At 54.2% G+C, this 24,515-nt stretch overlaps 1 protein-coding gene across 1 annotated transcript; it reads right to left on the bottom strand.

The window, feature by feature from the left end:
• Nucleotides 1-150: 150 nt before the first annotated feature.
• ERBB2 (erb-b2 receptor tyrosine kinase 2) lies at nt 151-24,130 on the bottom strand. The gene is made up of 27 exons (XM_042966397.1): nt 23,856-24,130; nt 17,240-17,391; nt 16,157-16,370; nt 15,209-15,343; nt 14,845-14,913; nt 14,560-14,675; nt 14,266-14,407; nt 13,080-13,199; nt 12,662-12,788; nt 10,800-10,873; nt 10,621-10,711; nt 10,226-10,425; nt 9,737-9,869; nt 9,561-9,651; nt 8,701-8,861; nt 6,181-6,228; nt 4,717-4,855; nt 4,511-4,633; nt 4,130-4,228; nt 3,671-3,856; nt 3,381-3,536; nt 3,192-3,267; nt 2,732-2,878; nt 2,220-2,317; nt 1,838-2,026; nt 1,300-1,552; nt 151-1,155 (listed from the first exon to the last, which is right to left on the bottom strand). Exons 1-27 carry the CDS (start codon nt 23,926-23,928, stop codon nt 785-787), a joined length of 3,783 nt encoding a protein of 1,260 aa, XP_042822331.1. The 5' UTR covers nt 23,929-24,130; the 3' UTR covers nt 151-784.
• Nucleotides 24,131-24,515: the final 385 nt, after the last annotated feature.

The raw sequence follows: 24,515 nt of genomic DNA, 5'->3' as shown, positions 1-24,515 counted from the left end.
TGTCAAAGGGCTCTTGAACCTGGAAAAGAGCCTCCTCATTCAAGCTTTCTCGAGATTTCTAGCCACTCCCTCCAGGAAAAGATGACTTGAGTGTAAGGAGGTGAGCTTAGGGTGGGCACAGAGCCACCCCAGACATAGGCTGGTGCCCAGTTATTTTCCAAAATATATTTGCAAATGGAGAAAGTGGGTGTGGAGAAAGGACATCCTTCCCCCAACTCCAGGGACCCACCCCTCTCCACAATACCCGCTCTCCCCGAGTCCTTATTTCATTAAAAAAAAAAAAAGGTAAAAACAAAACAAAACAAAACAAAAAAAAGCATAAGGACTGGATCTGTACAAGGACTGGATCTGGGTGGCATTGCTGCTCCCTTGTTCCTGGGCGCAGAGCTAGGTCTCAGAGACAGTCTCTGAATGGGTTGCTCTTATTCCTAGACACTCCCTGGAGCCTCCTCCTCTTCCAGGCCCAGCTTTCCTAAGTCCTTCTGTGTCAAAGGTCTGGAACAGGACAGCCAAGCTGGGCTGTTCCCTCGGGTGAGGAGACTGGCTGTGGCATCCACGGGACCCTAGAGTTGTCTGGGGCAGGGCTCCAAAGTCAGTCAAGGCTCCCCAGTGCTGCCCCCTCTTCCAACCAGGCTGGGCCCCTCTTGGCCACCTGGGAACTGGAGGAGGAAGGAGGGTGTCTAGCGTGGCAGGATTCCCTGCTTCATCGCAATGAAGGCCAGAAGTCAGGCTTTCCCCACTCCCTGAGGGTTCAGCAGGGTCTCGGCAGATTTGGCCTTTTGGCTCACACTGGCACATCCAGGCCCAGGTATTCGGGGTTCTCTGCTGTAGGGGTCCCTTCAAAGGTGCTGGGTGGAGAGCCCCGCTCAGATGTGTCCTGGTCCCAGTAATAGAGGTTGTCAAAGGCTGGGCTGAAGGCTGGAGGAGGGTGGGGCTGAGGGGCAGCCCTGCCCCGGGGTGCCAAGTACTCGGGGTTCTCCACAGCACCCCCAAAGGCAAAAACGTCTTTGACAACCCCATTCTTGCCGGGGGAAAGAGTCTTGGGGGACAGAGTCTTGGGCCTTTCCAGAGTGGCACCGGCAGGTCGAGAAGGAGGCAGAGGGCCTTCTAAGGGCGATGGGGGCTTTGGCCAAACCTCTGGCTGGTTCACGTATTCTGAAAGGGCGAGGAGGGGGCTCGTTAGAGGAAGAAACCCATTTGTCCCAGCTACTACCAGTGTCCCCACTGTGGGCCCTGGGCTGGGCACCCCAAGCTCCCCCCTCCCCTCCCAATCTCTCATCTTGGGCCTGGATTCCATACCAGGCTGGGGACTGCAGGTCAGGGGGGCAACGTAGCCATCAGTCTCAGGGGGTAGGGGTACGGTAGGATCCTCACTGTACCGCTGTAGAGGGCTGGGGTCCTGTGGGGAAAGGCTCTGCAGCCCCTTGGCTGCCCCCATTCCCAGGTCGCCATCAAACACATCAGAGCCAGCCCCTTCTGAGGGTGCCAGTGGAGACTTGGGAGGCTCTTCCTCGGAGGGCTCCAGCCCCAGTGTCAGCTCACCACCGCCACTCTGGAGATGAGAGAAAGTTACAATGGGGTCATTCATGGACCTGGGATAGAGACTCCATGGGAGGTGATAGGGTCACAGGGGATAAATTGGGACACCATTGGGATTTGACATAGTCACCATGAAGAGGAAGGGGTCAAGGCTTGGAAGGCAGTAGGAGTCGTCAGGGATAATGGGGTCTCCATGAGAGGTGACTGTTGGGGTGGGAGGGGACATAGAAGAAAAGGACCCTAGTCCACGGAGGAGGTAACTACACCCACCCACCACAGTGTGACCGAGGGCACTGACCCTGGTGGATGAGCTGCGGTGTCTGTGGTGGGCTGTGCCCCCGGCGCCTGGGGCAGGGTCTGGGCAGAAGAAACCCTGCTGGGGTACCAGGTACTCCTCAGCGTCCACCAGGTCTCCCATGTCCTCATCCTCCAGCAGTGAACGGTAGAAAGTGCTGTCCAAGGGACTGGCTGGGCCCAAGTCCTCATTCTGGGGACGAAGGAGACGGTGACAGCCTCTCCCCAGCCCAGTGCACAGCCTTCCGAGAAAGGCTCAGGGCGGACAAAAGGTATAAGGAATGAGGCAGGAGCTGGGCTTGGAAGCCTGGGATCCTCTCCCTTCCCACCCTCTGTGGGAGAGTGCTCTTAGACATAGGCAGGGATGGGGTAGAAAGGCCCAGTACCTGGATGACCACAAAGCGCTGGGGGTCCCTGGCCATCCGGGAGAATTCAGCCACCAACTCCCGGAAACGTGGCCGACATTCAGAGTCTATCATCCAACCTGGGGGCGGGAGGGAGCTCAGCATCTCAGTTCTGGCTGCAGCCTGTGCGCGGGCCCCAACCCCTCTCCAGTCTGGTCTAGACAACCCCAGTGACTACAGTCCAAAGTCCTCGGGTGGTAGAAAAGAGGTATCAGACTCAGATCCTGAGTTAGACCCTTTGAGAATCTCTACTAGTTTTCCCTTTTTATTTTGCATATAAGTCTCTTCCTAGTTGGTCTTCTAGAGTTCCTCTGGCCTGGTACTGTAAAAGGGAAGCGAGACCCTTCTGAGGCTCCTTCAACCATACTTGGAACCCTGGGCCCACATACAACCTACTCTTGGCCTCCTCCCATGCCCCTTATAGGCCCCCCTCCACCCCCCCCCCAGCACTTTCCATCCCTCCTCCAAGTAGCTGGCATAACTCAGCCACACACATTTGACCATGATCATGTAGACATCAATGGTGCAGATGGGGGGCTGGGGCAGCCGTTCCCCCTTCTCCAGCAGGTCAGGAATCTCCCGGGCTGGGATCCCATCATAAGGTTTGGCCCCAAAAGTCATCAGTTCCCATACAGTCACACCTGGGGCAAAGACAGGGTTAAGAGGTGGGGGGACAAGAGGGAGCTTTAGTGCACCGAGTCCCAGAGGCTCTGCCCAAGAGCCTGGCACCATGGGAAGAAGGGAGGGGTGCGATGCCAAGGGGCAGGAGATAGCCAGTCTTTCCTTAGTCCCAGGGAAGTACACAGACCCCGGCAGCCCCTTCCTTCCCTCCCACATTCATGCTAAGGTGTCTCCATTAATTCTTCTATCCCTGTTCTCCTCCTTCCACCAACATGGCCCCCCAGGCCCGTGGCTCCTTGTCCACCCCTCCTCCCAACCTTCCCTGCCACACACCGTAGCTCCACACGTCACTCTGATGGGTGAACCGCCGGCGGAGAATGGACTCCAGCGCCATCCACTTGATGGGCACCTGAGAGAGCAAAGAAGTCCTCAAACTAGGTGTGGTGGGGAGGTGGCGGTTCGTAGAATTCTCCCAGGGTCCAGACCCACTCCACCTTGCCTCCCTCCACTTCCTCCTCTAACCTTGCCCCCATCGGCATGGTACTCTGTCTCGTCAATGTCCAGCAGCCGAGCCAGCCCAAAATCTGTAATCTTGACGTGGTTGGGACTCTTGACCAGCACGTTCCGGGCAGCCAGGTCCCTGTGCACGAGCCGAACATCCTCCAAGTAGCTCATCCCCTGGGATCAGATGTGTCCATATGGACTCCGCTCTGGCCATATTCTCCCAGGAAACCTCCCCATCCCAGCCCTGTGTGAAGTCAGAGGCTTGCCCCCAAGGACACCTGCAGAGCTCAGGCCCCCTAAGTGCATACCTTGGCAATCTGCACACACCAGTTCAGCAGGTCCTGGGAGCCTAGGCGCCCACGGTGTTCTCGGACATGGTCTAAGAGGCAGCCATAAGGCATAAGCTGTGTCACCAACTGCACGGTGGATGTCAGACAGATGCCCAGAAGGCGAGACACATATGGGGAGCCCACGCCAGCCATCACATACGCTTCCTGGGGGGCAAGAGTGCACCCTGAGAAGGTGTGGGAGACCACAAACCTGCCACCACCACATACCCCTCGAGGGTTGAGGCGTGATGGGAGACCTTCACCCAATCCATCCCCATCCTGCACAAACCAGAACCATGGCCCACGGGAGGTTGAGAGTCAAGGCTTGGGGAATCACAGAGTGCCTCCCGAACCTCAGTGAAGAGAGAGCCCAGAGCCCAGACATACAGCTAGGAGGTTCCTCCTGTACTCCTGGCTAGGGTGAGTGGAGGGGCTTACGTCCAAGATTTCTTTGTTGGCTTTGGGAGATGTATTTTCCCTCAACACTTTGATGGCCACTGGGATTTTCACATTTTCCCCATCAGGGATCCAGATGCCCTGGGCAGAGAGAGGAGGATGTGAGCAGGAAAAGGGAACCCCAGATCCCACCTACAGTCGCCTCCGAATACCCTCCCCACTCTGGGGCCAAACCTGCTATATCATCAGCCTCACTATGTAGCCCAGCTCTCCACTCCCCTTCCCCTTGTTCCAGCCTCCCACCAAACTGCCCAACCAAACAGCACCACCCCAGCTCTTGGCTGTCTTCCCCACAGAACGCTTGGCCACACCCGCTGCATCCTCTGGGACCGCCCACCCAGGAACTTTGGCCCCACCCCTGACCTTGTAGACAGTGCCAAAAGCTCCGGATCCAAGCACCTTCACCTTCCTCAGCTCTGTTTCTTTCAGGATTCGCATCTGAGCCTGGTTGGGCATGGCTCCACTAGGCGTCAGGGGCTCCACCAGCTGGGGCGAGGGGGGTGGGGCGTCAGTGAAGGAGGCTGGGCTGTAGACCCCAAGCCAACAGGGAGGCCCTCAGACCGCCTCACCTCCGTCTCCTGCAGCAGCCTCCGCATCGTGTACTTCCGGATCTTCTGCCGCCTTCGCTTGATTAGGATGCCAAGGACCAGCCCCACAACCACGACCAGCAGAATGCCCACCACAGCAGCAATGATGGACGTCACAGGGCTGGGGGCGGGAGCCAGGGTTAGGGACTGGGGACCAGGCTGGGGCATGAAAAGATGAAGGAGCCCCAGGGAGGGGCATGCAGGTAACTGGCCTTTGGAAAGGGAAGTCAGAAGGGTGACCCACGGACTCCCATCCTCTCTTTCCTACTCAGAAATCTCCCTTGGCTCCCTCCTACCTCCAGGAGAGTCCAGCCTCCTTGCAGGACATTCAGAGCCCTTTTTACCCCCATCTCCACATGTCTATGTGACTGCCCATGGCTGTAGCCCAGGATTCTCAAACTTCCTGACAAAAATCACCAGGGAGCTGGTTAATGTGCATGAGTCTAGAGCCCCACTCCTAGCAACTCTGATTGCGGTATGAGGTGGGGCCCCAGGAATGTGCATCCAGTGATTCTGATGTTCCAGCCAAATTTTTCACCCATAGGTCATGATTTTCCACACCTCCCAGCCTTTGCACATTCTATTACTTCTGTCTGGACCACCATTTCTCCATGGGATCATCGTTTAAGACTCAGCTCATCCTAGGATAGATGCAGCTCTTGGGTGTTGACCCTACATCATTACCATCCTTGCCCTCCTCCCTTGCTTGGCTAAAGCCTGGCACATCACAGACCTCTCGTGAATGCTTGCTTCATGGACAAATGATTGCTTACATACTCCAATCTGTTTTTGTCCACAGAGTCTTTCCCAAAGAAAGACTTTGCCCACTGCCCAGAAATCAAGTCCAACCCTGTGGCCCGGTAGTGAGGGTGGGCCTATGCCCTAACATGACCTAGACTTCACCCCTTACTCCCTTCTCTGGGCTCACTTAATGGCCCACCATGCCAGAACCTTCAAACAAACACATCCTAGGTTTTCCTGACCCTTCCCCCACAATGCCACCTGGTTGCTTCTCCCTAATGCACGTGAGCTACCTGCCCCTGTTTCAAGGCCTGGCTCAAATGCCACCTCCTCCTTGAAGCCTCCTGCCACCCCATTAAGACTTCATCTTTTCCTCCAGGGCATCTGCACTCCCTTCTCAAGCTGCCTTCTGTCCCAGTGAGTTGAATGTTGCCTGTGCCCCTTATGAGGTATCTAGCTACTCGAGGGTGGGGAGGTACTAGGGGGTCTTTGCCATCTTTTCCTGTTCCCCACTCTCTAAGCATCCTGAGGAGGTCCTCCTTCCACTTGCTGAAGCAAATTGAAAGGTGAATCAACAGGGGAAGACTGGGCTAGAAAGGGACATGTGTCATGTCAGGAGATGCCCCTTTCCTGCAGCAGTGACCACCCAGGGGCTGATAGGGGATTGAGGAGCAGCATAGGGTGTGTCCTGGGGATCAGGCTGACCTGGCTCTCTGCTCGGCGGGGCAGCCCTTCTCGTCCAGGTCCGCACAGCTGCAGGAGAGAGAGTCCCATCAACCAGGCTGGGAAACACCTCCTGGTCTCACTCCAGCCTCACAACCACCCTAAGGTGGGTGTGGCTGGGTTATTATCCCCATTTGACAAAGACAGAAACTGGGCTCAAAGTCACCAATACCCTTCCTACCACCCCACAAGGGGATTCCTTCTCTGGCCTTGAACCTGAATTTCCTGCTCCCCTCTATCTGTCTATGGTAGGTAGGAATTGGGGAGCACCCAAAGAAGCATCAAGTCCAAAAACACAGCTACGTTCCTCTGTAAAAGAATGCCAGGGCAGTAAACTGGCCCAACTTCTGCAGAGGACAGTTTGGCAATACCTATTAGATAATGTCCGTGACCCGGCAGCTCCACCTCACAGGATATACTGTGAAAATGCCAACACCTGGGGGCACCTAGGTGGCTCAGTCGGTTAAGCATCCGACTTCGGCTCAGGTCATGATCTCACAGTCCGTGAGTTCGCGCCCTGCGTCGGGCTCTGTGCTGACGGCTCAGAGCCTGGAGCCTGTTTCAGATTCTGTGTCTCCCTCTCTCTCTGCCCCTCCCCTGTTCATGCTCTGTCTCTCTCTGTCTCAAAAATAAATAAACATTTAAAAAAATTAAAAAAAGAAAATGCCAACACCTGTATGCCAGGGGTCATGTATAAGATGCTAACTTGTACATGGGGCTCAAGTGCAATAAACAGGAAAGAAAGAAAGAAAAGCAAAGAGAAAAAGAAAGGGAGAAAGAGAAAGGGAAAAGAAAAAGGGAGAGAGAAAAAGGGGAGAACGAAAAGAAAAAAAATCACTATCCCTCAAACAAGGACATGGTTAAATAATACTATATCCGGGCTGCAGATTGAGTAGTTAAAAAAAAGAGGAGGTATGGGGAGCCTGGGTGGCTCAGTTGGCTAAGGGACTGACTTTGGCTCAGATTATGATCTCATGGTTTGTGAGTTCGAGCTCCGTGTCAGGCTCTCTGCTGTCAGTGCAGAGTCCACTTCAGATACTCTCTCCCTCTCTCTCTCTCTCTCTCAAAAATAAACACTAAAAAAATTTTTTTTAATAAAAAAAAAAAAAAGAGGAGGTAGATCCATGTGCATTCATCACGGAAAGGACCTCCAAGATACATAAAGTCAGGGGTTGGGGGGAGAAGCAAAGTTCAGAACAATATGTAGAACACAGTCCCATTTGCATTAAAAAATGCATATACACGTGGGGTGCTTGGGTGGCTCAGTCAGTTGAGCATCTGACTTCAGCTCAGGTCATGATCTTGCAGTTTGTGAGTTTGAGCCCCGCGTCGGGCTCTGTGCTGACAGCTCGGAGCCTGGAGCCTGCTTCAGATTCTGTGTCTCCTCTCTCTGCCCCTCCCCTGCTCATGCTCTGTCTCCCTGTCTCTCAATAATAAACGTTAAAAAAAAATTTTTTTTAATGCATATACACGAAAACCAAACCTGACTATGTATGAGATGAACTATATGAAATTGCTATTTCTTGGCCATTTTTGACCTACAAAAACAGCAATCTTACAGGATTCAATCTAATATAAATGTAATATGTGTGTATGCAGATGTGTAGAGAAAAGCCTAGAAGGCTGCACGTAGCAGACTGAATCTGATGGTTTTCCCTAGGGGACTGGAATGAAAGGGCACATTTGCTTTGCAATGTTTATACTTTTTGTTGCTGAAAGTGTTTATCATAAGGATGTATCCATGTGTCTCATGTGTAAATAAAGGAAACTGAATGAAAAAAATAATAAAATAGGGTATATCACCATGTCAGGAGATGGAAAAACATTGCAAGGTTCTGTTAAGTGAGAAAAAGGCAATTTGCAAACAATATGTATGGTCTGTGATCCCATTTTAGTATAAGGAAATATATGTTAGAATGTGCACACATAAAAACAGTTGGAGAATAATAATATATATTAACTATAGTTTATATGTTATAATAATATGTTAGAATGTGCACAGATAAAAACAACTAAGAATAATTATATAAACACATATTTCACGTGTTATAATAATAATTATATGTTAGCATGTACACAGGTAAGACCTGGAGGAAAAATATTACAAATTATTAACAGTGGGTATAGAACTGTTAATGACATTCATTTATATTTCATGTTTTCATTTAAATTTTTTTTGTAATTTAGAGAGCATGCGGGTAGGGGAGAGGAGCAGAGGAAAAGAGAGAGAATCCCAAGCAGGCTCTATGCTCAGCATGGAGCCCAATGCAGGGCTTGATCCCACAACCCTGGGATCACAACCTGAGTGGAGATTGAGTCTTAATGCTTAACTGATGGAGCCACCCAGGTGCCTCTAAGGACTAATAATTAAAAACAAAACAAAACAAAACAAAAACTAAGCAGTGTAAGCAAAGGCAGAGTTATCCCCCTTTTACAATAAGAGCCCCAGAAAGTCTCCTGGGACAAAGCCCTCCTTTCTGTAGAGAAGGCCCCCAGACTCACGAGTGGGTGCAGTTGATGGGGCATGGCTGGCACGTGCCCTCCTCATCTGCAAATTTCCAGATGGGCATGAAGGAGAGGTCAGGTTTCACCCCACTGGGGCAGCGAGCCACACAGAAAGGAGGGTCCTTGTAGTGGGCACAGGCCACACACTGGTCAGCTTCCTGGGAAGGGAAGAAGGATTGGAAGGGGGCTAGCACAACACCTCCAGGGCAGCAGGACATGCCCTTGTGTCCCCTTCGTGCTTCCCATGGCCACTCCACAGCACTTTCGCCTTGCTCCTGGAACAGCCCAGACCAGCCGTGTCTGCCACCCCTGCTCTTCACCCAGCTCCCCCCTCCCCTGCTCGAAGCTCAATCCTCAGGCAGGAGGCTTCAGATGAGGAACTGGAAGTCTAGCAGGGGAGTGTATTACTTAAGATATAACAGCAAGTAACAATAGTTAACTAACACACAGCAAATCGCTTGGGCACGGTGCCAAACCCTATTTTAAGTTCATTCTTCCCACATTCCAATGTACAACATTCACTTTATAAATGAGCGAACCAAGGATGGAAGCAGGGCCTGGATCCGAATCCAGAGAGTCTGATGCCTAAGCCCATAGGTCTAACCGCCTTGGCACAGCCACAGCCAAGGACACAGGCCTCCCCGGGACCTTTGCATAGTCTGAAGGGTCACGGGGTCCACTACACAACTTGCAGTCCCCAGCATTCCAGCCTCCTAACACCCTCCTGCCATCCAGGGCTGAGCTCCGAGCCCTCTCCTGGGACATTCTACTGGACATGGCCAGGTGCCCAGCCACCCCACCCCGCCCCTGCCCTTGCTTCCCTCCACCCACCTCGATCAAACCCACCAGCAACTCACCGAGCCCAAGCAGGTCACTGAGCCATTCTGGGGCTGACACTCTGGGTGGCATGGCAGACAGAACCTATCCTTCACATACTCCCGGGGAAGCCTGACAGAAGGGATGGCTGAGGAGGGGGTCTGGAAGGAGCCCCCGTGCCCCACTCCGGCCGCCCCTCCTGCCCTGCCCCGCGTACCCCTGCAGCACTCGGCATTCCTCCACACACTCCTGGCCTCGAAGGAACTGGCTGCAGTTGACACACTGGGTGGGTCCCGGACCCCAGCAGTGCCCGTGGGCACACAGCGGGTAGCAGGCCAGGCCCTCACCCGCTGCAGTGAAGAGGAAGGGGGTTAGAGGAGACACTCAAGGAAGGTTCCAGGTCCACATGAACCAGGGGAGGAGGCTGTGGGCTGGACGGGGTGGGAATAGGTGCCGGGCAATGCGGGGAAAGAAAGAGCTGAGGTTCCAGGGACAGAGAGGAAAAGGAAGGCACAGATGCCAAGGCAGTGTGGCCAGGCCCAGCCAGAAGCCATGCCAAGAAGTCAAGCCAGCCACAGCCGTGTCAAGAATGGTGCACCAGGGATGGGCAGTCTGCACAAGTCCAAGATTGCTGCTGCTAGGGGCCCACAGGCACTCCTGTGTGCCGGCAGACGGGGAGCGTGTGGCGCTGGGCTCCCTGTCTTACCGCACTCGTCCTCTGGCCGGTTGGCGCTGTGGAGCAGGGCCTGGTGGGGGTTCCGGAAGAGCTGGTCCCAGGGCACCGTGTGTACGAAGCAGAGGCGAGAGTTGCGGTGGATGAGGGCCAGCCCACTGCCCAGCTCCCGCAGCGAACGCAGCCCCAGCCAGCTGATGCCCAGCCCTTGAAGGGTCAGCGAGTAAGCACCGCTGTGGGAAGAGTGTTTGGCTGTCGGCAAGAGCTGCCCTCACCTCCTCCTGTCCCCAGCACACTCTGAAAACTCCCATGGAAATGTTACTGCTGGAGTCCCTGGGGAACAGGAGTGCCCACCATGCCCAGAGCTTCTCAATGGGCTCCCTGGGAAGCTCCTCAGGAACCCCCCCCCTCCCTTCCCCGGTGCTCACTCATGCAGAACTCGGCCCCGGATCACTCTGAGGTTCTGGAAGACACTGAGGTTAGGCAAGCTGTCTGGCCACGCTGAGATGTACAGGTAACCTGCGGGCACAGGGTGAGGCTAGGGGTGTGGGGACAGGAAGAGGACCCCCGACCCCATCAGAGCAGGATGCAGGGAAGCAAAGCCCACCTGTAATCTCCTCCAGAGCCTCAAACACTCTGAGCTGCTCAGGCTGCAGGGGGGCAGTGTTGGAGGCTGGGTCCCTAGAAGGATTAGGAGAGGAGTCAGCAGGGCCAGGAAGTAGGTGGACATGACCCCCAGAGCTGACCCGGCCACCCTCCCCCACTGCCCTCCATTAATGACTTCATTTAAACCCTTTGCCCATCAAGCCCGGCTGTTTTCATCCTGAGTTTCAAAGCCCAAGCCCTAGTTTGGCAGGGTCTGTCAAAACAGTATTTATATCCTTTGATCTAGAAATCCTACTTCTAGGAATGTGGCCTAGAGAGACATTGGCTCCTGTTCCCAGAGACATGTACAGGGCAGAACTGTTTGTAAGAGCAAAATTAAAAACGACCAAAAGACCCATCAGTAAATAGAGGAGTTGTTAAATATAATCCCTGTCTATCCTGACTATAGATGAAAACTAACATTTGACAGCACTTAAAAAAAAAAAAAAAAGAAAAAAGAGCACTTAGTATCGGCCAGGCACTGTTTTATGAGCATATGAATATTAACTCATTCAAACATTATAACCACCTTATGAGGTTGGGGCTATTTTTGCCCCCATTTTACAGATGAGAAAATTAAGGTACGGTAAGCAGGTCACATGACTAGAAAATGGTAGAGCCCGGTTTCGAACCCAGGCAGCCTGGCTCCTGAGCCTGGGCTCTTAGCTCCTACTCTGCTCCACCTGCTCTTAGCTGTTGAAAGACCGCGGCAGCTCGACACGAAGTGCCTTGACCAGCTCTCCAGGGCGAGGGGCAGACAATATTCATGACAAGCTCCCATTTTAAGTCAACCTTCTCAATAAAATTACTAAAACTATGTTTCTCTGTGTGTGTCTAAGTATGTACAAATGGTCTAGGAGAACCCACACAAACTATTAGCAGTGGATTCCTCTGGAAAGGGGAACAGAGTTGCGGGAAGTGTTGAAAGGAACGTCCTCTTTTTAAATACATATTTTTATTGAAGTATAATTCACATCCAATAAAATGCAGAGAGTTCTGATGTACAGTTTGAGGAGTTTTGACAAATGCATTCACTCATGTATCCACTACCCCAGCTGATACACAGAACATTGTCATTGCCCCCAGAAACTTCCATTGTGTCCCCTCTTGGTCCACCCATCCTGGGGCAACCACTGTTCTGATTTCTACCACCACAGAGCGGTTTTGCCTATTCTAGAGGTTCACGTAAAGAGAATAGCACAGTGTGGACTCTCTCTTGTTTGACTTATTTTGCTGACCATAATGGGTTTTGTTTTTGTTTTTTTAAATAGGTTCCATGCCCAGCGTGAAGCCCAACATCGGGGCTCAAACCCTGAGATCAAGACCTTAGCTGAGATCAAGAGTCGGACACTTAACCACCTGAGCCACACAGGTGCCCCTGAACATGTTTTTGAGGCTCATCAATGTTGTTGTATAGATCAGTGAGTCGTTTGTTTCTTTTTATTGCTGAGAATTCCATTGTATAGATAAGGCACCATTTATTTATTCATTCACCTATTGGTATACATTTGCCTTATCTCCAGCTGGGGGCCATTATGAATAAAGCCACTGCAAACTCAAGGAGAATTTTGCTTTCTCTGGATGGCTTGGCCTCCACACAAGTGCATATTTGTGGATAGCATGTCATTTATGCAAACAACCCACCACCACGTCCCCACACCCTCTGGTCCCCCCGCCCGTCCTGCCTCTTTTGCATTTCTGGCCTCCCACCTCTGTCTCCCACCATCCCCCAGAGATACTGCCACTTCTGGGTCCTCAGGATTCATTGACTGCCCTGATGCTGCTCAGGCCGCTGTGCCCACCCTTAAGTTCGCGTATCCTTACCCCTCAAAGCTCTCTGGCAGAAACGCCAGGCTCCCAAAGATCTTCTTGCAGCCGACAAATTCTTGGATGTTGGCACTGGTGACTGCCCTCGCCTCCCGCAGGTGCTCCATGCCTAGGCCGTAGCACACTGTGGGGAGGGGCAGGTGGTGAAGGGGCCGTCTCGGCCCCCACATGGAGCACCAGGAACTCAAATTCGGGGGTCCTGTCCACAGTCCCCCCCTGGGGCCACGTGCCCCCCTTGCACAGACAGGAAATACAGGGGAACGTGTCAGACTGATCCAGGGAGGGCCAGGACAGAGACATTGGAAGAAAAGGACTGGGTCCCAGGAGGGTCTGAAGAAGAATGGGACTGTGGGCCAAGCTGGGTGTGCAGAGGGGCAGGAACTGTAGCCTGGCTCCGGGGGTGGCCAGCAGTTACCTCGGGCACAGGGCTTGCTGCATTTCTCACACCGCTGTGTTCCATCCTCAGCTGTCACCTCTTGGTTGTTCAGGGGACAGACCAGGGTGCAGGATCCCACGTCCGTAGACAGGTAGTTGTCTGAGGAGATGGGGACTGTGTGTCCATCTGCCCTGGCCCTTCACGCCCCACCATGCCCACATAGTGCAGTAAGAATATCAACCAATACTGAAATCCCCTTACTGCGTGTCTGCACACTCAACAGTCATGTACTCCTCACAACCCTACGTGACGGGCACTGTTAGATTCCCATTTTGCCAAGAGGCAATCATCGTAGTTTTACGTAAGTTACTCAAGGTCATGTGCTATCAAGTGGAGAAGCCAGGACTGGACACAAAAAGTCTGGCTCTACATTTTGTACTCTAACCCACCACGGGGAGGATACAACCAGGAGCTGAGAGCCCACTCCTGCCTCTCATGACACGAAGAAAGACAGCCCCAGGTCTGAGGTCAGTCCTCCAATGCACATCGATAAATACAGGAACTGTTAAATAAAACTCTGATCAATCTAGGCTATACAATAAAAATTAGCATTTAGGAGTGCTTAGTATGTGCCAGGCACTATTCTAAGAGCTTTACCAATATATTTTTTTAAGGCTTATTTATTTATTTTTGGGAGAGAGAGCTTGAGCAGGAGAGGGGCAGAGAGAGAGGGAGTGACAGAGAATCCCAAGCAGGATTCATGCTGTCAGCACAGAGCTCGACTCAGGGTTTGAACTCATCAGCTGTGAGATCATGACCTGAGCCAAAATCAAGAGTCGGACGCTTAACCGACTGAGTCACCCAGGCGCCCCTAAGAGCTTTACAAAAGTTAACTCATCCAAATCTTATAACCACCTTATGAGGTTGGGGCTATGTTGCCCCCATCCTCAAATGAGAAAACAGGTACAGGAAGCAGGTCACATGACTAGAAAATGGTAGAGCCCGGTTTCGAACCCAGGCAGCCTGGCTCCTGAGCCTGGGCTCTTAGCTCCTACTCTGCTCCACCTGCTCTTAGCTGTTGCAAGACCGCGGCAGCTCGACACAAAATGCCGTGACCAGCTCGCCAGAGCGAGGGTCAGACGATACTCACCATATGCTCCCATTTACTTAAACCAATCCCCCTCCCAGCAAAATTACTAAAACGACATTTGTCCCTGGCACTCACAGGGACAGGCAGTCACACAGCTGGCACCGAAGGTATAACGGCCCTCAGGGTTGGGCATGGATTCGAAGGTGTCCGTGTTGTAGGTGACCAGGGCTGGGCAGTGCAGCTCACAGATGCCACTGTGGTTGAAGTGGAGGCAGGCCTGGAGGCGGGGGGTGGGGGGTGGGGGTGGCGGGGGTGGAGACAGGCAGCTGGTGGTCACTGGGCTGTTTTTCCCTGGCGTGCAATGGGCAACAGGGCAGGAGCAGGCAGGGTGCCCCTCCCCTTGCACCCCGGGGTCCCGTGGGCACATACCAGGCAGTCAGAATGCTTGGGGCCCGTGCAGCCAGCAGCACACTGCTCGTGGCAGCAGTCGGTGGGCTGCGGGCCCTTGCAGCGGGCACAGCCACCAGCACAGACAGTTCGAGTCACTGTGAGACAAAGGGCAGGATGAGGGCTGGGCAGTAGCCCAGGCACCAGACCCTCACCTGCATCACTTTCTGTGATGACTTCCTGCCCCACCCCCTGGGAAGACACCGAGGTCTGGTAACCCTCCCAGCCCGGCCCCCTGCCCTCCCCCCGCCAGATTCTGGCACTCACAGCTCTGACAGTCCCCGGAACTTGCTCCCCAGCAGTGGGAGTCTTTACAAGCTGGAGAACAGGGTTGGCCTGGGGAGAGAAATAGACAGAGACCAGGAGGCAGAATGCAGTGAGGGAGAGTCGGCAGGAAAAGAAGACTCAGAAAACAGAGGCACGATCTAGAAGCAGAGGGAGGCAGGACAGAGGACCACGGAGATGAAGAGACACAGAGAAATGGCAGGAGGGAAATGGGACAGAAAGAGGGAATGGGTAGTGTTAGTACAGGGGTGGGGAGTGGAGGGGGTGTGAGTGAGCGGGGAGTTTGGGGATCGCTGGGTTGCCTGGGAAAGAGAGGAAGCTACAGGCAGGGAGAAGCATGGCTTACAGGCCCGAGAGCGGTTGGTGTCTATCAGCATGAGGGCCAGCTGGTTGTTCTTGTGGAAGATGTCCTTCCACAGAATCGTGTCCTGGTGGCAGAGCTGCGGGTTCCGCTGAATGAGGACCCCTCCCTTCAGGATCTCTGTGAGGCAGGCAATAATCAGCACTTTCCTTTCCTGTCTGTCACTTTCTGCCCTCCCATGGGACTCTCCTGACCTCTTTAGAGGGGAGCAGGCCTCTTAAACACACCCGTTTCCCCAGGGATTAGAGAAGACACCTTCAGCATCTTCTAGCCGTACCAGAACCCCACCCCACCCCCACCCTGCCCCACACACATGAACAACCTGAGATCCAGGGAGGAGTGAGTTGTCCATGACAGGGTCCAGATGTCCATGCCACCCTCTCCTGTCCTCCCACCTCTATACTCTGTGCACACTGCTTACTGGTTAAAAGAGACTCTGGAGTCTGAAAACCAGCCTCACCACTAACTAGCAATGTCATAGCTATGTAACCTTGAGCAAGTCACTTATCCTCTGTAAACCTGTTTTTTCATCTGTAAAATGAGAATAGCACTGGTGCTTCCCTTGCAAGATTACAGCACAACCAAAATGGGATCGTGTATGCCAAGTGACTGGCCACAGAGTCTGGGATACTGTCAGCTCCAAGGCTGCCACATACAGTTATGCAGGTTGTTCACTGCACATGTGTACTCAGCCAAGAAGTGGACTAACCCCAGCCTGTATCCTAATTATCAAACTGTGCAGGCTCGTGCAAGCTGTGACTTCCTGGGAAGAAGGGAGATCTTCTCATCTTCACAAAGGCACCTTCCCAAGCTCCACCTGCATCCATCCAGAAGGGATGCCAGTTCTAATTCACACAAAGTTTCCCACGCATAGCAGTGGCCCTGATCAGCTCCCGATAACAAGGAGAAGGTTTCAATGATAATGATGATCACCTGTGAGGCTTCGGAGCTGCAGCTCCCGCAGCCCTCCTAGGGCAGCCCCTGTAGCAGGGGTGCCACTGTCCAGTGGGTCTCCGTTGTCCAGCACGGCCAGGGCGTAGTTGTCCTCAAAGAGCTGGGTGCCTCGCACGATTCGTAGCCTCTGCAGTGGGACCTGTCTCACTTGGTTGTGGGCAATGAGCACATAGCCTTGCACCTCCTGAATATCCTGGGAGAGAACAGGACCAGGTGGGGCTGAAGCAGGCCCAGGCCCTGGAACACAACCACCCCCCCGCCCCAGGCCTCCTCTAAGTCACCAAGTGCAAAGCCCCCATCCGCTGAGAAGTCCAGCTCTGTCACGCATAAAGTAGAGATCAAGGCCACTCCCCACCTCCCCAAACCAGAGTCGTGTATGATCAAGACAGATAAATGGTGGGGGGAGCACTGTATGAACTATGAGCAAGCGCCACACCCTCTCTGCATCTCAGTTCCCTCATCCATAAAAGGAAACACCTAGATGACATGACGTCTGTGATTTGACCAAGCCTCACACACGTGGCCCCACTCCAGGGCACTGTGGACACAACCCAGCAGGCTGGTTCCCACTCTCTCCCCTGCTCGTGACCCTTTCACATACATTTTCCATTTGGTTTTCCCAGAGGGGAGTCAAAGCATGCTCCCTGCTTCCAAAACACAGACAGAGAAGCCAGGGGCCGAGACCATATTCACGTGGCTTGTCGGTAGAACTGGACCTAGAACCCACAACCTCCCAGCAGCCCTTTCACCACGCCAGGCAGGACAGGGACAGCGGCCGGGGCAGATGGACAGGGGGAGGCGATTGCTGGCAAGGGAGCCAAAAATTTAGCAGAGGCACACATGCATTCTACCCTGGGATGTCCAGGGCCAGCCACATGACTGAGAGGGAGTCAACTGGCCTTGCAGTAGAACAGATAGGGCGCGGGCATCAGAAAGGACTTCCCAGTTGAGGAGCCGCAACAAGAGAAGAACTATAGGGTCCCTTCTTCTACCACCCATTTATAAGCATAGGGCTCAGCTCAGCTGGAGGCAGGACCTGGCTGGGTCCCCCATGGGCCTCACCTGCAGGAAGGAGAGGCTGGCATTGGCATGCAGGTAGGTGAGCTCCAGGTTACCCTGTACCACTTGACAGCCCTGGTAGAGGTGGCGGAGCATGTCCAGGTGGGTCTCGGGACTGGCTGGGAGCCGCAGCTTCATGTCTGTGCCGGTGCACACTGGGAGGAGAGAGGAGATGGGTCAGAGGCCGCTGCCCCGTCAGCTTCTCCAGCCTGGCACCTCCTCCACACTCACTCCGCAGGGTCATGCCATCTCGGACGGCGAGAAAGCACAAGTGAAGGACCCCGCTTCCCATGTCCCACGCACCTGCAGAAGGCACAACAGCAAAAGAAAGTCCGCAAGTTTGGGAAGAGGAGGGAAATCAGAGGAAACGCTCCTTCTAACTCGGCCCATCCTGAGTATCCAGAGGGGCCCCCATTGTGCCAGCCCTGGGGAGTTTGCCCGCCTGATCCGGGGTGGTGGCTGGCAAAGAAAGCCTCCCTTTGTCCCCAAGGCACCACTCGTGGCCAAGGGGTAAAAATCCCCCAAGAGAGGCCATGATGAATCATGAAGCTTCTGGATACCCCCTGCCCCTATCCCAAGCAAACAAACTCAGGGCATTCTCCCCACCCCATTCCAATACCACCCACATGCCAGCCTCTTGGCAAGGGATGTCCACCCCCACAATGCCACCCAGAAAGGAAGGAAGGAGGGTCAGCTAGAGTCATAGCTGGGGCATGGGGACCACTAGGGGCCTGGTCAGTGCAGGGACCTCTGGAATTCCCCCAGGCAGAAAAAAAAGGAGCATCAGACCCCAACAACGGGCATCCGGACCCAGGCTGCAGATCTTGGGCCAGAGCGATGCCCTACTCTGACGGCTCCTATGCTGGCACTTCACCCTTGCCACCTCCTCAGGGCAAGACTCCAGAACCAGCTGGCAGAATCTATGCCACGAAACTCCTGCCACAAGGGCACTACGTCAGCCCTGTGTACCTTCTTCCCAGGGCCAACCCTCAGCCAAGGGGCATCAAGATGAATTGCCTCCCCGGCCCACCTGGACCCCAGCAGCGTGTCCCTGAGACCGGAAGTACCTACAAAGCCCAGGGATACAGAAGGGGTAAACTACTCCTGGTGAGGGGGTGCTCTGGACAACAGCTGGCACCATGCCTGCCAGTAGGGGGGAGATTAAAGTGCCCAGTTGAACCCGTTTTTCTGCTCTGGTGAGGAGATGAATCACCTGGCGCGTCTTGCTCAGGAGGGTGCGCCGGGGGGAGGTGGGTGGAGGGCACCCCCAGATACACAGGCCCACAGGTGCCTGAGCTGCTTGGATTTCCTGTTGGTTGCCACTGCACCTCCCACGGACTGTGTGCAGATTCAGGGGGACAGCAGTGGCTGACTTCAAGGTCTGACACCAGGATTCCTGCTCTCCCAGCAACTTGGAGCCTGAAGTCAAATCCTGGGGGATAAGAGAGATCCCCTGCCTCCAGAAAGCTGGGGAAAGGCTGGTAGGGCCAGTGCCTCGGGTTCATGCTGAGGCCAATGGCCATGAGCTGACAGCCTCCCGGTAAAAGCCAGAGTGGTCTCTGTTCCCACCCCTTTGGACAGATAGGGAAGGAAGCAAAGAGGGAGGAAGGGGAGGGCCCAGAAATAGAACTCAAGGGTCCCTCCCCCCAGACTCCCAAGAGAAACAGGAGCTGGGGGTGGCAGGCCAGGCCCAAAATAACGCCCGCTGCCAGGACCTCCTGTGGCCTCAGCAGCCTCAGCTGCTTTGTAGGCACAGCTGTCTTTAGGCCCAGACCCCAAAGCTCTGGCCCAAACCCGGGACAGGGACAAGCAGAGCTGGAGCAGAGGCTGTCTCCACCGGCTGTGGCCCTCTGCCGCCTCTAAAGGACACCAGCTGTGGCAGCCAGGCAATAGGAAAACAACAACAATGGGAACACCAAGGGCAGCCACGTTAGCTGAGCACCTACTGTGTACTGTCAGGCACTCTGGGTGGAGCCTCATTATGTCCTCCCGAGGCTGGGACAGCAACTTCTCTCTTGCAAAGAAGAAAACTGAGGCCGACAGGGGTTCGTCTCCCAAGATCTTAATAAAGCTTATGAGCGATAGAGGCAGGATTTGAACTGGAGTCTGTCTGACTTTAGATCCTACGTTCTTAACTGGACATATACAAATTCACCCCACATCAGGTGCAAAGGGAAATACATACCAACTCTACTGATACCACTGATAAACATCACAGACTCTGGGCAGGGCAGGGGGGCTGGGCTGAGCTGAGGGCCAGAAAGAGTGGTAGCCCCACCCCACTAGTGAGTTTGTGGCTGATTTGAGTCTAAGATTCTTTAAGCGTTTGCAGCGGGTAGTGAAGTCAGGTACTGAGACCTGCTCTCCCAGAGAGCTGGAGGCTTGCGGGCAAATTTCCCCACCAAGCTGACATGAAGCCAAGAAGGGCCTCTTGACACCTCCCCTACTTCCACCTCTGTCCCCTTCACCATGGAGCTCAGCACCTCCCACCCCCTCCCCCATCTGCTCACCAGACTCCTCCCCAGTCCTCACCACAGTCCCCATATCCACTCAGCCCCCTTGATTTTCAGGGGGTAGGGTGTGAGAAGTCCTGTTCTACACAGGAGAGCTCTGTGTCTTCAGGACACCTGACCCTCAGAAGCCCCAACCTCTCCAGCTCTCTGACGCAGTCACTATGAGGCAGGACCAGCCCAACACCAGATAAGAGTTGGATGGATGGATGGATGGATGGATGGATGAAATCCAATCAAGAACTTGCAAACCACAAGGTAGTAGTTGAGGTCCTGGTGTTCATCCCTCTGCTGAAAGGCTATTCAGAGTCCTTCATATCCCTCTGGCTGGACTTCAGTGGTCAGGGTTTGGTCCCAGCTCTGGGGGGTGCTCTCCAGAAGGTTCTGCCCTCCCTGCCACACTTCAGCCCCAGCTGCTTCTCTTGCTCACCAGCAAGGGATACTTCCTTTGGTTTCCATGAACACTACCTGCATCCCTAAAACTCAACTCCCCCAGACCTACAAGTTAAGAGCTCATTCTAGTGATGCTCAGAACTCACCCACCATACATACCTGGTGTATCAGGTCCCATATCAGACCAGGGCCTGGGCTCAGGATCATTAAACCAGAACCCTAACTGGCCTGCTCATGTGTGACCTTGAGCAAGTCAAAGGACCTCTGGGGGCAGAGGCCATATCAGATTCATCTCTATGCCCAGCAGTGCCTGTGACTTCGTAGGCACTCAATGACTATTTAGTGACCTGAACTTGGCTGTGAGGATGGGATAATAAAACACTAACAACTCTTACTTTCTGCAGAGAAGTTAAATGAGAGTTAAATGAGATAATGAATCAAAAAAGCAGCCTGTAAACATGAAAAGGCTTTGTAAATAGAACTGAGGCAACACAAACATTGGCTATAATAATTCTCCCACTCCTAGAGAGCACACACCCGTCGCCCTACACGGGCTGTCTTCCCAAGGGTGAGAAGGAAAGGTAGCCTAGCAAGAGATGGAGATGTCACCCCATAAGGGCTTCCCACAGGCAGAGGCAGAGAGGGGGATCTCTTTCCAGATCATTTCAGCTCCCAGGGGCAGGCACAACTACTGGGGCCTTACTCTAGCCCCCCACTGATGGTTCCTCCATACTGGTTCCTCTTCTTCCATTCCAGCCGTCTCCCCCATTCCAACCCTGCAGGGCCCCCTGACTTCCACCCTGTCCCTGCCCTCAGTCCCTTGCCATGCTTGGAGGGCCCAAGAGAAAGGCAGGCATGGGCTGGACAGGGAGGGAGAGGACCTCAGTGGGCCCCAGCTCACTCCACTTTCTATAGGCTAGATAAGGGAACTCACTTACCCGAATAACAGAGTAGCACCTCTACCCCAGTCTGGACACCTGGCTGCCCCTGAGGCTTTGCTCACCCCATTCCTGTTGAATAGGATATGACTTTGACCAACTCTTAATGCCTCCTCATTAGACATTATTATTGGGTCTACTAGACATATTTGGGTCACTAGGAAGCCTTGGATAAATCACTTCACTTCTTTGAACTGTGTGTACCCACTTCCTTGGATTGTTGCAGAGATGAAATGAAACCGTCGATGGAAAAGAACCTGGCACACAGGAAGCACACTGGACATTTTTCAAAAGTTCAGGCAAGGTGTGGGAGGGAAGATGGGCTAAATGGGTAAGGGCATTAAGGAATCTACTCTTGAAATCATTGTTGCACCATATGCTAACTTAGATGTAAATTTAAAAAATAAAGTAAATAAAGAAAGCTTTTCAAAAGTTCAGGCAAGGGAAGTTCATATAGCTGGAGTGTGGGTAATTCCAAACCAAGAGAAAATGAAAGATGACTTTGTATTTGGAATGAGATGTATTTTCCCTTTTCACACTTCATCCTATCGTTTCATTTGTTGCTTTTTTCCCCCTTGAGTATTAGAATGAAGTTACTTTCCTCAAGTAAGGTAAAAAGGAAGGAGGTTATTAGAAGAATCGCTTGGGAATTAAAATAGGACCTCTGCAAGATAAGGATGTGTTTGCTACACTTGACAAAAGTTTGACCTCTAAGAATGGATCCTAGCAAAATCCTGACCCTCTGGATCCTCCCTGTCTCCCCTTTCCCCCAAATTCCTGCCCTAGCCCTCAGCCCTGGGATATAATGGGGGTGCTAGAGGCAGCCGGGCGGTGCCCTGCCATTGCAACCATTCTCTGCCCGACACACCCAACATCTGTCTTTGCACCCAGCAGTGCAGATCGAGGGGTGAGATAGGCCTGAGGAGGCCCCAGTCATCGCTGAGAGAACTGACCCCTCCGTATCCCAGCACTATCCCAGCACCGCAGCAACCCAGGCCACCCCCACCTGCTCAACTTACAGGCCCAGCTGAGGGGGGCAGCAGCTCGGCCTGACAGCGCAGCCTGGCCTCACCCATCGCAGCAGAAGGTCAGGGCTGCAGACAGACGCCCGCCTGGGAAACAGGGAGACGTATGGGCTCCCAGGAAAGTGGAACCTCCTTTGTCAGAGAGAAGGCGTGGGGCCACCTCCCGCTGTTTACAGCAGATCTGACCCAGCACCTTGAGGGAGTTCCTTGAGAGGGCAGAGTTCAGCCAAGTCCCTAAGCCAGCAGGGAGACTGCTGTTTGGCAACACAAAGCCCAGACACGCAAACACAGACCACACAACGCAGGAACACCCTAGCATAGACGCCCCTCAGAGAATACTGCAACGCTCTGACAGAGAGGCCCTCGGGCAACACACAGACGGGATGACCCCCACCCCTTCTCCAGACTCCCTGACCGATGGAGACCACCCACTACTCCCCAGAACACTCCCATTTTGTCTTCCCTACAGCACAGTGATGCCAGCAGCAGTGTCGCCCATTGTTCAAGGTGGATTAATACAGTGATTTCGAATGTGTGGCTGGGGGTCGCACCGTCTGGGGGTCCCATCTTGGACCCACTACTTCCTTGATGCGATGTTTACCTGGTTAGCCCAGGTGTTTACCTGGAAATGGGAATACTAGTAGGATACTAGTAGGATTTCTCTTGTGGGGTTGGTCTGAGGATTTAGAGGGCGTGCATGCAAACCACCGCGCACCGTGCCTAGCTCAAAGTGTATCTCCAGCACACGGTGGCTTTAATTGTTAGTGCCTAGATGGGCCAATGGGGCAGAACCGGCACTACCCCCACCACCATGCCTCCCCACACACAGCATGAAGGAAAAGGCAGGACAACCCAGCCCTCTGCAAACCCACATCTGGCCCTCTGTCTTTACCTTTCCTTCCCGCCCCCCCACCCACCCCGCAGGACTGCCCAGGAATCCCCCGCTGGGAAATCTCCCACTCTATGCCCCAGACCAGGAAACCTACCACCGCCCCTCGGTGGCCCGTGCTCTCCAGAAGTCACAAAGCACACAGTCCCCGGGCTGGCCCTGAAGAAACTTGCTCAAAACAAACGTCTCCCCCTCCCCCCACCCCAGACTCCAGCATGAGGCAACTCGGCAGTCCGACCGGCCACCCTCTCCAGCCCGGCTCTGGCCGGACAGGTTACTTTCCCCACCATCCCCCTCCACACCGCGATCCTGCCTGAAGCTGGAGGAACTAAACCCAATCGCTGCGGGGAGAGGGGGGTGGGGAGATGGGACAGGGGGAGGGGCAACAGAAGGGACCCCCGAGGAATCCAGCTCAGTCCAGTCTGGAGGCGGAGGCTGCCAACTGGAAAGTCTTTGAGAAAGCTTGAAGGGGCTCAAGAAAGGGGAACACACAAACACACACACACACACACACACACACACACACACACACACCATGCAGTACACCCTTTGATGGCAAACTTTCCGAACAATTTCAGAGAACTTTTTTGACAAGTTCCCATTGCCGTCGCCGAGTCTGGAAAGCGCCAGTCTCTTGCCTGGGACATCTAGAACGGCTTGGGCGTCATCGCCCCCCTGCCCCACCTTCCTTTGCCCCCTCCCCGGCGAGGCCGGCTGCTCTGGAGCGCCGACACCGTCCGAAACTTCGGACCGGGAAGTTCGTGTGGCCCCCCCCTCTGCCCCCGCCAGCCCGGGGACCTTCGGCGGGGGTCCCAGGCTGCAGGGTCGCGTCGCTGCTTCGTGCCCTCCCCACACCAGACCTACCTTGGGTGCCCGTGGCTCCGGAGGGCAGGAGGGCGAGGAGGAGCCCCCAGCGGCACCAGGCCGCCAGCTCCATGGTGCTCACTGCGGCTCCGGCCCCATGGCTCGGGCTGGACCGGGCTGCGAAGGGCCGGGCGGCTGCCTGGGAGCTCTGCTCGGCTCTCGGGGCACGACGCAGGGGACTCTTCAGCTCCACAACTTCATTCTTGTACTTCCTCAAGGCAGCCCTCCTCCTCCACCTCCTCCTCCTCCCGTGATTGGGAGCGAGCGTGCTCACGGCTCGCCCCCCCACCCCCTCCACCGCATTCCAGCGAGTCCCTGGGAGTGGCAACTCCCAGCTTCACTTTCTCCCTCGGCGCGCAGGCCTGGGGTGCGCCCCTCCCGGCGCCCGGACGCCGGGGTTGCCTGCGCACTTCTGGCGCGTTCCCATGGAGAACCCCTAAAGCAGGGGACGGCGATCGGCACCCCCTCCTCCACCACCGGGCGGAGTCTGGGGCAAATGCTTTAGGCTGCCATCCTTAACTTTCCTTGAAGTCGCAGGTTTTATCTTAGACATTCCTGGCGAGTTTGCACCCCTACTCCATCACATGCCTATTTTTAAAAATATCAAATGATGGTTCTCCCACCACATCCTCAAATCAAATTGATAGTAAAGGAGGTGGA

This window comes from Panthera tigris, chromosome E1 (genome assembly GCF_018350195.1).
Source record: "Panthera tigris isolate Pti1 chromosome E1, P.tigris_Pti1_mat1.1, whole genome shotgun sequence".
In the NCBI taxonomy this organism is placed as follows: Eukaryota; Metazoa; Chordata; class Mammalia; order Carnivora; family Felidae; genus Panthera; species Panthera tigris.
Note: the sequence above shows the minus strand (reverse complement) of the source record. Positions and strands in the feature narration are given on the sequence as shown.